General features: G+C 43.3%; 2 protein-coding genes across 4 annotated transcripts in view; both read right to left on the bottom strand.

The window, feature by feature from the left end:
- Nucleotides 1-42: 42 nt before the first annotated feature.
- On the bottom strand, nucleotides 43-7,506 carry LOC110487014 (glycerophosphodiester phosphodiesterase 1). Of its 2 annotated transcripts, none has more exons than XM_021558909.2 (6): nucleotides 6,753-7,506; nucleotides 6,082-6,257; nucleotides 5,173-5,278; nucleotides 1,757-1,849; nucleotides 1,138-1,349; nucleotides 43-782 (listed from the first exon to the last, which is right to left on the bottom strand). In XM_021558909.2, exons 1-6 carry the CDS (start codon nucleotides 7,011-7,013, stop codon nucleotides 602-604), a joined length of 1,029 nt encoding a protein of 342 aa, XP_021414584.2. In that variant the 5' UTR covers nucleotides 7,014-7,506; the 3' UTR covers nucleotides 43-601. The 2 variants fall into 2 exon arrangements, with proteins under 2 accessions (XP_021414584.2, XP_021414585.2); XM_021558910.2 differs by having other exon boundaries at nucleotides 43-749; nucleotides 6,753-7,490.
- Nucleotides 7,507-8,715: 1,209 nt separating this feature from the next.
- The window catches only part of LOC110487024 (dynein assembly factor 5, axonemal), a 111,017-nt gene continuing 107,812 nt past the window's right edge, over nucleotides 8,716-11,920 (bottom strand). For both annotated transcript variants that reach the window (XM_036941740.1, XM_036941739.1), the window contains one exon: nucleotides 8,716-9,387. In XM_036941740.1, the coding sequence (XP_036797635.1) occupies nucleotides 9,248-9,387 (140 nt within the window). In that variant the 3' untranslated portion in view covers nucleotides 8,716-9,247. The remainder of the gene's footprint in view (nucleotides 9,388-11,920) is intronic.

Below are 11,920 nucleotides of genomic sequence, written 5' to 3'. Positions count from 1 at the left end.
TACAATCACATATCCACTAGAATACTCACTATTCAGCACCAATCTGCATGTAGGGGATATTTATTTTTCCAATATTTACAGTGGGCCTGCAGTAGTCACAATAAATAACATGGTTTCATAAAGGATACATTGTACATCATGTTTTCATTGAGAAATCAAAGATACATGTCAACAAAGATAGTTATATTTTGTACCATTGATATATCAGTGTCATATTGTTAATACAATATTAATGAATGTAGCATAATCTCTTACAGATTTGTATTAAGATGAACAATTCAAAATTAGCAAATTGTCTGCATTTAGTGGTGTGATGATTGGTCCAAGAGAGTATTTCTGAGATTATGGTGGTATTGTTGGTGTAGTATAGTTGCCAAATTAGGGTTGACATTGTATGATCTTGTATGAGTGTTTGCAGTAAAAACTATTCTGGTTAAAAGGGGCAACCTGAACTAGAAAATGATCTGCTATGCAGCTATATTGGATGTGTACTGTCCTGTACATTCATACTCCATATTCCCTATGATAGTGAGGTCTGAGTCCTTGTACAACTACACGTTGTTAGGTAGTAGTCTAGAATTGCGTGTGTGTTGTGTGTCAGTCAGTAGTGAGGCTCACAGTCTTCCCTCAGGCTGTCAGTGATGTAGCTGATCTTCAGGACATCTTGGTAGTACTGTTTATCCACGGCCGTGTTGATGGTCCAGCCCACCACCTCCACCCCTCGCTCTGCCCAGTACTGGACATAGTCTCTGTAGAGAGGGATAGATGAGGGGAGTGGAGACCTGTTGGGTCAGTGGTCAGGGTATCATGTTTGTTTTAATACTTCAACAAACATCAATATATTATATGAATACAAACAGTATATGTTATCTGACAATAGGATACAACTGTCTCAATTTTGAACTTCCTCTGATATTAACACGCAATGATGTGTGATTCAATCCATGGTCATGTTCATTAGGGCTACACTGTATGTAGTGAAACGTTTTGCAATTGAAAACAACAATGAGAGTTTCCTATTGAAAAAGTCCAGGTAGTGTCCCCAGTGTCAGAGTGTTTTATTCAATTTTCTCCCTAATGAACACAACCCATGTAACAAACTCAGTAGGCCGAGCCACTGCTGTTAGTATTACTCACAGGGAGATGAAGTCCTTCTGCATGAGGATGGCTGAGACGCCACACAGGTTCCACAACAGGTGATGGTGGGCCCAGTCCAGCAGCACATCCAGAACTCCCAGCCAGTAGTTTGTCCACGCTGACAGGGAACGGGGTGTTCCATCGCCATAGCGACTGAGGCTCCAGGGCCGGTGGGTCAGGGCCGTGACCACCCCAGGGTCCGCCTGGCGCATCTGGAGGAGTTGACCGATGAGGAGGTCAGAGGTGGTGTTATGGTTATGAGGACAGATAACAGCCTTCTTATAACACATCCATACAGTGTGTAACAAGCCTAGCCTGGAGCCGCACCTGTTGGACAATGGCTGTTTACAGGCCAAACATGACAATGACCGTAGGGAGTAGGCAAAACAGTACAAACAGACCTGGGACCAGACTGATGCTATACTGCACACTATAAGAAAAACACCACTATAATGGAACAGAAGATGACTAAATGTGCACATAGATGTCTCAATTCATATTTACAGTTTAATTTGAAGTTTTTGTGCATATAGTTGAGCTATGTTGTGTGTTACTGAGTTGAAAGGTTGTGTTCGAACAAACATAAATGTCAAATGACCAGAGATGTTACAAAGTTTACCTTGTAGATAACTTTAGGTTGAAAGGAGCAGACAATGCTGGAGTTGTAGAGGACAGGGTGTTTGTGATACATCTCCCCTAGGGCTGCAGCTGCCTGGTGGAGAGGAGGGAACATATACAGTGGGGCAAAAAAGTATTTAGTCAGCCACCAATTGTGCATGTTCTCCCACTTAAAAAGATGAGAGAGGCCTGTAATTTTCATCATAGGTACACGTCAACTGTGACAGACAAAATGAGATTTTTTTTCTCCAGAAAATCACATTGTTGAATTTTTAATTAATTTATTTGCAAATTATGGTGGAAAATAAGTATTTAGTCAATAACAAAAGTTTATCTCAATACTTTGTTATACACCCTTTGTTGGCAATGACCGAGGTCAAACGTTTTCTGTAAGTCTTCACAAGGTTTTCACACACTGTTGCGGGTATTTTGGCCCATTCCTCCATGCAGATCTCCTCTAGAGCAGTGATGTTTTGGGGCTGTTGCTGGGCAACACGGACTTTCAACTCCCTCCAAAGATTTTCTATGGGGTTGAGATCTGGATACTGGCTAGGCCACTCCAGGACCTTGAAATGCTTCTTACGAAGCCACTCCTTCGTTGCCCGGGTGGTGTGTTTGGGATCATTGTCATGCTGAAAGACCCAGCCACGTTTAATCTTCAATGCCCTTGCTGATGGAAGGAGGTTTTCACTCAAAATCTCACGATACATGGCCCCATTCATTCTTTCCTTTACACGGATCAGTCGTCCTGGTCCCTTTGCAGGAAAACAGCCCCAAAGCATGATGTTTCCACCCCCATGCGTCACAGTAGGTATGGTGTTCTTTGGATGCAACTCAGCATTCTTTGTCCTCCAAACACGTTGAGTTGAGTTTTTACCAAAAAGTTCCATTTTGGTTTCATCTGACCATATGACATTCTCCCAATTTTCTTCTGGATCATCAAAATGCTCTCTAGCAAACTTCAGACGGGCCTGGACATGTACTGGCTTAAGCAGGGGGACATGTCTGGCACTGCAGGATTTGAGTCCCTGGCGGCGTAGTGTGTTACTGATGGTAGGCTTTGTTACTTTGGTCTCAGCTCTCTGCAGGTCATTCACTAGATCCCCCCCGTGTGGTTCTGGGATTTTTGCTCACCGTTCTTGTGATCATTTTGATCCCACGGGGTGAGATCTTGCGTGGAGCCCCAGATCGAGGGAGATTATCAGTGGTCTTGTATGTCTTCCATTTCCTAATAATTGCCCCCACAGTTGATTTCTTCAAACCAAGCTGCTTACCTATTGCAGATTCAGTCTTCCCAGCCTGCAGGCCTACAATTTTGTTTCTGGTGTCCTTTGACAGCTCTTTGGTCTTGGCCATAGTGGAGTTTGGAGTGTGACTGTTTGAGGTTGTGGACAGGTGTCTTTTATACTGATAACAAGTTCAAACAGGTGCCATTAATACAGGTAACGAGTGGAGGACAGAGGAGCCTCTTAAAGAAGAAGTTACAGGTATGTGAGAGCCAGAAATCTTGCTTGTTTGTAGGTAACCAAATACTTATTTTCCACCATAATTTGCAAATAAATTCATTAAAAATCCTACAATGTGATTTTCTGGATTTTTTTTCTCATTTTGTCTGTCATAGTTGAAGTGTACCTATGATGAAAATTAAAGGCCTCTCTCATCTTTTTAAGTGGGAGAACTTGCACAATTGGTGGCTGACTAAATACTTTTTTGCCCCACTGTACAGTACTTACTGTCAAACTACATGCAGTGTAACACAAATACATGTGGGCGGCAGGTGGCTTAGTAACCAAAAGGTCACTGGTTTGAATTCCCGAGTCGACAAGGTGACAAATCTGCCGATGTACCATTGAGCAAGGCACTTAGCCCTAATTTGTTCCAGGAACGCCGTACCACTATGGCTGACCCTGTAAAATAACACATTTCCCTGCGCTTATCCTTTGTGACAACATGATATATCAGGACTACTCAACTACTATTTGAGAAGATCCAGTCACACAAATGTCCCCTGTGGAAAAGGTCCAGATTGATGTTGTCTTTATTGGACCCAACCCCCCCAACCTCGCGACCTCAATGTTTCATACCCCTCTGTGGCAGAGGTCCGGATTGATATGGTCTTTATTGGACCCAACCCCCCCACCTCGCGACCTCAACGTTTCATACCCCTCTTGTTAGCGGAATGAAAATATTGCAGTTTTAAAGCACATTTTCTGCACTTCTACACATTTGAGTGTGTTGAGTGTGTTGACCCCATTGTGGGTTCAGATCTGGACCACGTCCGCCTGTTGAGTATGGCTGTGATATATGATGATCTTATGGTCAGCAAGTGGCATCTTATTTAAGGCCCAATGGAGTGAAAATTCTGTTTTTTCCTGTGTTTTATCATATTGTTCAACATCTGATGGAACTAACACTGTAAAAGTGTGAAAACATGTGATCAGTGTTTTTTCCTGATAGTTGCTGGTTGAAAATACAATCTACACAAGACCTTCTAATCAGCAGGTTTGCATGGGCGGGAGTTTCACCTTTCCATGGTGACGACATCATGCGGTACTGGACTAAAAAAGATCAATGGAGAATCTCTATTCAAAATCATTTTTATTCCAGGATTAGGCTTAATCTGTATCCGGGAAACTGCTCCAAGACTATTTAATTGTCTTTTTGACTGCTTTGGTCCTCCATATATAATGAGGTCTGTAGGGGACAAATCTAACGCTTACAAAACTGTCAATATGGGGAAGGTGGAAGTATAGTGAGTCACATTGTAATTCCTCTCAGACCTACTGTCTGGGGCAGCTGTGAGATTCTTTATAACCAATCTCTATAGTAGGGATTCCTATGTTACTACCTTAAACAGCTGGGTTTTTAACCGGCCTTAATCTCCCTATACACTCAGTTTACTACCATTTGACCTTACAGTGATGTGGTTGTCATTCAAAGTGCTGCTGGAGTGTGTATATGGGTGTTTCCCCAACCCTGGTCCCTCAGTACCCCCAACAGTACACCTTCCCCTTGTATCCCTGGACAAACACACCTCATTCAACTCATTGAGGGCTTGATGATTAGTTGACAAGTTGAATCAGATGTGCTTGTCCAGGGTTACAATAAACATGTATACTGTTGGGGGTACTGGAGGACCAGGGTTGGGAAAACCTGGTGTATACTGTAGTGAAGCCCTAAGTCCTAAAGGTTTATAACAAGGCTTCTACCTGCCTAGAGAGGCCCTGTCCAGAAACAACCCCTATAGCCTACCCACTAGACACCTGGAAAGAACTGAGGAGTGGAAGTGTAAGCAATATGCTACACAATCAGAAGACAAGATGGAGACATCACCATATTGCTTAAACCTTTATCCAATCCCCTCAGATCTCCAGTTGTATCTAGGAAGTAGGGGCTGTTCCAAGACAGGGACAATACCTTATCAGGTTGATCTTTGACATCAAAGAAGATGGTCAGCTGGTGGTTGATGCATTCCTCCACTGCCTCCTGAAGCGTTGGCACCCTCTCCCCCTTGAACTTCTCCCTGGAGACACACAAAGGCCAGCGGGGACACACAAACGTTTGTACTGCTGCTATATTTGAGACACCACCAATAGGTCTATATCTGGCCTTGTACCATTCTATATCAATAGGTCTATATCTGGCCTCGTACCATTCTATATCAATAGGTCTATATCTGGCCTCGTACCATTCTATATCAATAGGTCTATATCTGGCCCTGTACCATTCTATATCAATAGGTCTATATCTGGCCTCGTACCATTCTATATCAATAGGTCTATATCTGGCCTCGTACCATTCTATATCAATAGGTCTATATCTGGCCTCATACCATTCTATATCAATAGGTCTATATCTGGCCTCGTACCATTCTATATCAATAGGTCTATATCTGGCCTCGTACCATTATACCATTCTATATCAATAGGTCTATATCTGGCCTCGTACCATTCACAGTTTACACCCCCCATTAGTGTATTTTCAGTCATCCTGACTCTGTCCTGCTTGAAGTCCAACTGAACTCACCGATCACACATGGGGCCATGTTTACTAAGCGTTTGCACCAGGTACCGACCCTATCAGTGTTTCCTGGCAGAAGCACTAACTTGTGTTCTTTTTAGATCTGCTAACACTGAAACCGTAACATTCAGGTCAGGGTCATGTTCATTAGGCTATACAACTGAAAATGTTTTGCAACAGCAAACAAAAACAAGCATTTGTTATTGATCCCTCCCTGTTTCAGTCCATTTCCTGCCTAATGAATATGACCCAGGAGTTCAATGCTTTTGGACCAGGCCCTAACCTCCCCTCCCCTGCCAAGCCCACCCGAGCCTGTGTTTGCCCGTGGCGTCCAGCGTCCTGAGCTCTGCCAGACGCAGCGTGCCCACCGCTCCCGTCCCGTTGGTGGTGCGGTCCACCGTCTCATCGTGCATCAGCACTGCCTCTCCATCTGCAGTGAAGCCCAAGTCCAGCTCCACCCCTGTGGCTCCATTCCTGCTGGCCTAGAGGACAGGAGAGGAGGATGAAGCAGGGGGAGGAGGAAGGGATGAAGAGGTGTGTGGAGAAAGACAGGAGAGATATAGATCTGAAATGGATAGATAGAGTAGGGGAGACGGAGCAGCAGGCTATTAAACCAACTGGGATTGTACTGATCTAGTAGGCCTAGATATTAGCCAAAATATGTTTCAAATTAAAGAGTAGATACAAAAATAATGTTCCAGACACTCTAAACTATAACTAACCATGGCAAAATAAGTTAACAGGCTCTCCCTCTGCATGGATTTTGGGCAACATTTAGAGAACCCCCTGATAATATGAAACAATGTCTCAGTACAGACAAGGGACGTCATATGCCTTTCATCGGCCTCTGCTCACTTCACCTGCTGCCCCTAAATCACATCATTATAGCCTAGGAAGCCTACTCATCATTTTATTTGCAGCAACAGCATTAAGTAGCTCAGACAGGGTAGATAACTGATACTTTGTCCTTGATTCACCTCTCGGATCGCTGCAATGGTGTTCTCCGGAGCATCGTGTCCCCCTGCCCGGTGCGCAACCACGGGGACGCCGGCGCTCGCAAGGCCAGTGGGCCGCAGCACCTGACTTGCCTGGTCAGCCGGCACTTGTGGGAACCGGAACATCACGATAAAGACGTAAATGGATGCGGTGACGGCCGATGCTCCAATCGCGCTCCTGGTCCCGAATAGAACCAGCAGAAATACCGCTGAGAAATAAACTTCGTCTCCAATTTGTAACATCGTTTAGAAGCGTTGATTAAAATGTCTCCAATGATAAAATCAATACACTGTCACTGTTCTCAATCCTCATTTATTTGATCGATCTACTTGATCACCGAATGATAGTTCCTTGCTGGTGTGAGATTCCAAGTTGAGACCGAGATGCATGCGCTTAGGTAACTAACTACCAGACACAGCAAAAAAAACCAAGAGTTAAATTACGCATAATTCCAGACACAGCCGACTCACTGCTCCAGCTTCACAAAATAAAAACACACCATATTATATTGCGATGGGATGTTGCAGAATCCGAGATTTGAAAGGAGAGAGCATCAGTCGGTTTCTAGTTCATAGTACACACCGATCTAGAGGTCGTTGCTATGGAGCAGAGACGAGAGAGAGGTACCACGCTCACACTGTACTCGAGATAGCTGCAGTCTGAGCCATAGAAATACAATAGAATAGAATGACAGAAATATATGATATTTCTATGGCTAGAGCCATAGTGGAGAGTTTCTGACTGTGGCTATGCACTCATCTATAGATACTGAACATTACACACCACCCTGTTCACATAAATGGTTCACTCCTACAGATGAGTCATGTGGCCGTGGTATATAAACAGTGGCGACCAGTTTATTCAGGGTAGGTGCACATTTTTAGCACCCCCCCCCCCCCCTAAAAAATACATATATATTTATAAATAAATATAGTTTTGCATGTTATTTTAGTGTTAATACTTGTCACATATCAGTTTGCAAACAATGTCAAATATATATATCATTCAGTTAATAAAGCCGCATACACACATGGTCTCTTTTTTGTTTTGTTGAGTAAGGCAGCTCCAAATTGCAGGTTTCAGCCTAGCACAGTGCTTTCTGTGGCTGTGAGGTGAGCCAGCAGAAAATAGGAGCATTGCGCTGTGATTGGCTCAGTGTTCTGTCACTCATGAAGTATAACATCCTTAGGAAGGGTAGACATCCAAAATTTCAGCCCTTTGGGTCCTGCCATATAGTTGTATTACAAGTGCCCTTCAAAGAAGGCTCAAGGTCATTGGACACAGATACAATTATTTAAAATGATGTCTTATGTACAGTAGCTTTGATTGGACTGATCATGTCAACATCTTACTTTCAAAATCTTAGCTAGCAGTCATCATCATCATGAATCAAGTCGACAATCTACTCCTAAATCCTTTTTAATCCTTGTCATATGAAGGGAAATTATAGATAAAACGTATCGGTGCTCATCGACCATAAAGATTACACAACAAATTGGAAATCCCAAATTCAACAATGACTCGTTTGGAAGGAATCAGTGGCTAACTGCAAGCACTGCAAAGAAACCATGAACGTTAGCCAGCTATTCAATGGAGTGGTTTTTCAGTAAGCAGCATGAGTCCATGGCCCCATCCTGCCTGGTGTCAACGGTACAGGCTGGTGGCGGTGGTGTAGGGAATGTTTTCCTGGCACATGATAGGTCCCTTGATACCAATTGAGCAATGTTTCCATTCCCCAAAGAATTCCTGCTGTTCTGTAAGCAAAGGGGTGTCTGGCCCGGTACTAGATGGATGTACCTAATAAACTGGCCACTGAGTATATGTCACAGATAAAAGGTTTTTAGAACCCTGCATGACAACGTGAAAGCCCTCCCCTGTATGCCATTTGGAACATTAGTGTGACCACACATTACAAAAGAAAGCAAACCACAGTGCACTTAGTGAAAATGTATTATATTTATCAAAGATAAACAGTCAATTCAGGCTAGAAATCAAGGCACAACAGAATGAAATATCAACAATCAACATTGAGAAACCAATTAAAAAGCATAGTAACGAACAAACACAACCACAGAGTACAACCGTGTGTTCTGGGGTAGATTTGAAAAAGGGTAACAGTTTTGAGCTCTAAGAGAACCTAAGCAGTTGGACAATATTCTTGTTGTACAGGGTAAAACAAATAGATACCTGCCTTAGTGCTGTTACATACATAGATACAATGTGTCAAGTCATATTTCGGGATGCCCATATCATTGCATCACTCTCTTAGTGACAGCTGTGTGTGTATATACTGTGTGTGTGTGAGAGAGAGAGTCCATGCCGGACATGACCATTTGTGAGAGTTGCAGTTCCAGGTTTACTTTTCTTGGTATGCCATAGAAATATAATCTATATGATGTCTAGATTACATACAGATATAGGATCTTCATTTGACCAGTATTGTCACATCAGTAGATCTTTCCAGTACTATGCATCTCTACACTGTATCCTTGCGTAGAGAGTGGATGTGCTGGAGCAGTTGGTCACAGTAGACAGGGGTGCGCTGTTTGTCCCTCACGGCTTCCACTTCCTGCTTAAGGAGGGCTGGGTGGACGCCACTGCCGGTCTTCAGGACCTCTGGACACACAGACAGACATGAGACAGTCAGGGGTTAAGTGGAAATGGACACACACAAATAAGTAACAGTAGATTATCTCTCTCACACACACACACACACACACACACACACACACACACACACACACACACACACACACACACACACACACACACACACACACACACACACACACACACACACACACGAACGTTGACTACCTTGAGGAACTCCACACAAATGAATTCAACACAATAACAAAGTCAAGATATTGGGGTGGATTATTGTCACTGGCTGCAATCATTCATTGGAAATGAATAATTTGATTCAATGTAATTGTATTTATGAGGACTGACAGTGAAGAAACCACCAGAGAATATTTGCAACTATACATTGATTTTAATAGTAATTTTTGGCAGCATTTCTGTACTTGTTACTTTTGTACACAATACCGTTCTCAGTCTGAGTGATTGACAAGGAAGATGTCCAATGGAGCAGAGTTATCACAATCAATATTACCACCAGGGTTGAAGAAGGCAGAGTTATCCCAATCAATATTACCACCGGGGTTGAAGAAGGCAGAGTTATCCCAATCAATATTACCACCGGGGTTGAAGAAGGCAGAGTTATCCCAATCAATATTACCACCGGGGTTGAAGAAGGCAGAGTTATCCCAATCAATATTACCACCGGGGTTGAAGAAGGCAGAGTTATCACAATCAATATTACCACCGGGGTTGAAGAAGGCAGAGTTATCCCAATCAATATTACCACCGGGGTTGAAGAAGGCAGAGTTATCCCAATCAATATTACCACCGGGGTTGAAGAAGGCAGAGTTATCCCAATCAATATTACCATCGGGGTTGAAGAAGGCAGAGTTATCCCAATCAATATTACCACCGGGGTTGAAGAAGGCAGAGTTATCCCAATCAATATTACCACCGGGGTTGAAGAAGGCAGAGTTATCCCAATCAATATTACCATCGGGGTTGAAGAAGGCAGAGTTATCCCAATCAATATTACCACCGGGGTTGAAGAAGGCAGAATTATCCCAATCAATATTACCACCGGGGTTGAAGAAGGCAGAGTTATCACAATCAATATTACCACCGGGTTGAAGAAGTCCTTATGCACAGTAAAGCACACATGGCTTCGGCCATTACACTTATGTCTGTTTAATCTTTGGTTTCCTGTCCCGCTTTCTGTTTGTGGTCTAATGTACACCTTTGCTCTACAGTATTATGTTTGTCCCTATATGTACCGTTTGCTCCCACATTTCTCAAATGACTGCCTCGCCTGGTTCACTAACTACTTGTCAGATAGAGTTCAGTGTGTCAAATTAGAGGGCATGTTGTCCGGACCTCTGGCAGTCTCTATGGGGGTGCCACAGGGTTCATTTCTCCGGCCGACTCTTTTCTCTGTATATATGAATGAAGTCGCTCTTGCTGCTGGTGATTCTCTGATCCACCTCTACACAGACGACACCATTCTGTATACTTCTGGCCCTTCTTTGGACACTGTGCTAACAAACCTACAAACGAGCTTCAACGCCATACAACTCTCCTTCCGTGGCCTCCAACTGCTTTTAAATGCTAGTAAAACTAAGTGTTTTTTTCAACCGATTGCTGCCCGCACCCTCCCGTCCGACTAGCATCACTACTCTGGACGGTTCTGACTTATGTGGACAACTACAAATACCTAGGTGTCTGGTTAGACTGTAAACTCTCCTTCCAGACTCACATTAAGCATCTCCAATCCAAAATTACATCTAAAATCGGCTGCCTATTTTGCAATAAAGCCTCCTTCACTCATGCTGCCAAACATACCTTCGTAAAACTGACTATCCTACCGATCCTTGACTTCGGCAATGTCATTTACAAAATAGCCTCCAACACTCTACTCAGCAAACTGGATGAGGTCTATCACAGTGCCATTCATTTTGTCACCAAAGCCCCATATACTACCCACCACTGCAACCTGTATGCTCTCGTTGGCTGGCCCTCGCTACATATTTTGTTGCCAAACCCACTGGCTCCAGGTCATCTATAAGTCTATGCTCACTGATCATCATAGCAACACCCACCCGTAGCACGCGCTCCAGCAGTTATATTTCACTCGTCGTCCCCAAAGCCAACACTTCATTTGGCCGCCTTTCCTTCCAGTTCTCTGCTGCCAATGACTGGAACGAATTGCAAAAATCACTGAAGCTGGAATCTTATATCTCCCTCTCTAACTTTAAGCATCAGCTGTCAGAGCAGCTTACCGATCACTGTACCTGTACATAGACAATCTGTAAATAGCACAACCGACTACCTCATCCCCATATTATTACTTATTCTTTTGCACCCCAGTATCTCTACTTGCACATCCTCATCTGCACATCTATCACTCCAGTATTAATGCTAAATTGTAGTTATTTCTCCTCTATGGCCTATTTATTGCCTTACCTCCCTACTCTTCTACATTTGCACACACTGTACATAGTTTCTATTGTGTTATTGACTGTACGTTTGTTTATGTGTAACTCTGTGTTGATGTTTTTGTCGCACTGCT

Source organism: Oncorhynchus mykiss, chromosome 13 (assembly GCF_013265735.2).
Source record: "Oncorhynchus mykiss isolate Arlee chromosome 13, USDA_OmykA_1.1, whole genome shotgun sequence".
Lineage (NCBI taxonomy): Eukaryota > Metazoa > Chordata > Actinopteri > Salmoniformes > Salmonidae > Oncorhynchus > Oncorhynchus mykiss.
This window is presented reverse-complemented; position numbering and strand designations above follow the sequence as displayed.

Bases quoted from the DNA above. Each gene is read 5' to 3' on its own strand.
- LOC110487014 (XM_021558909.2), bottom strand. From the start codon at position 7,013: ATGTTACAAATTGGAGACGAAGTTTATTTCTCAGCGGTATTTCTGCTG. The intron at 5,279-6,081 runs GTGGGCTTGGCA...GTGTGTCTCCAG, and splicing joins ACGGGCAAACACAGGCTCGG to GGAGAAGTTCAAGGGGGAGA. The intron at 1,350-1,756 runs GTAAACTTTGTA...CAACTCCTCCAG, and splicing joins AACCTAAAGTTATCTACAAG to ATGCGCCAGGCGGACCCTGG.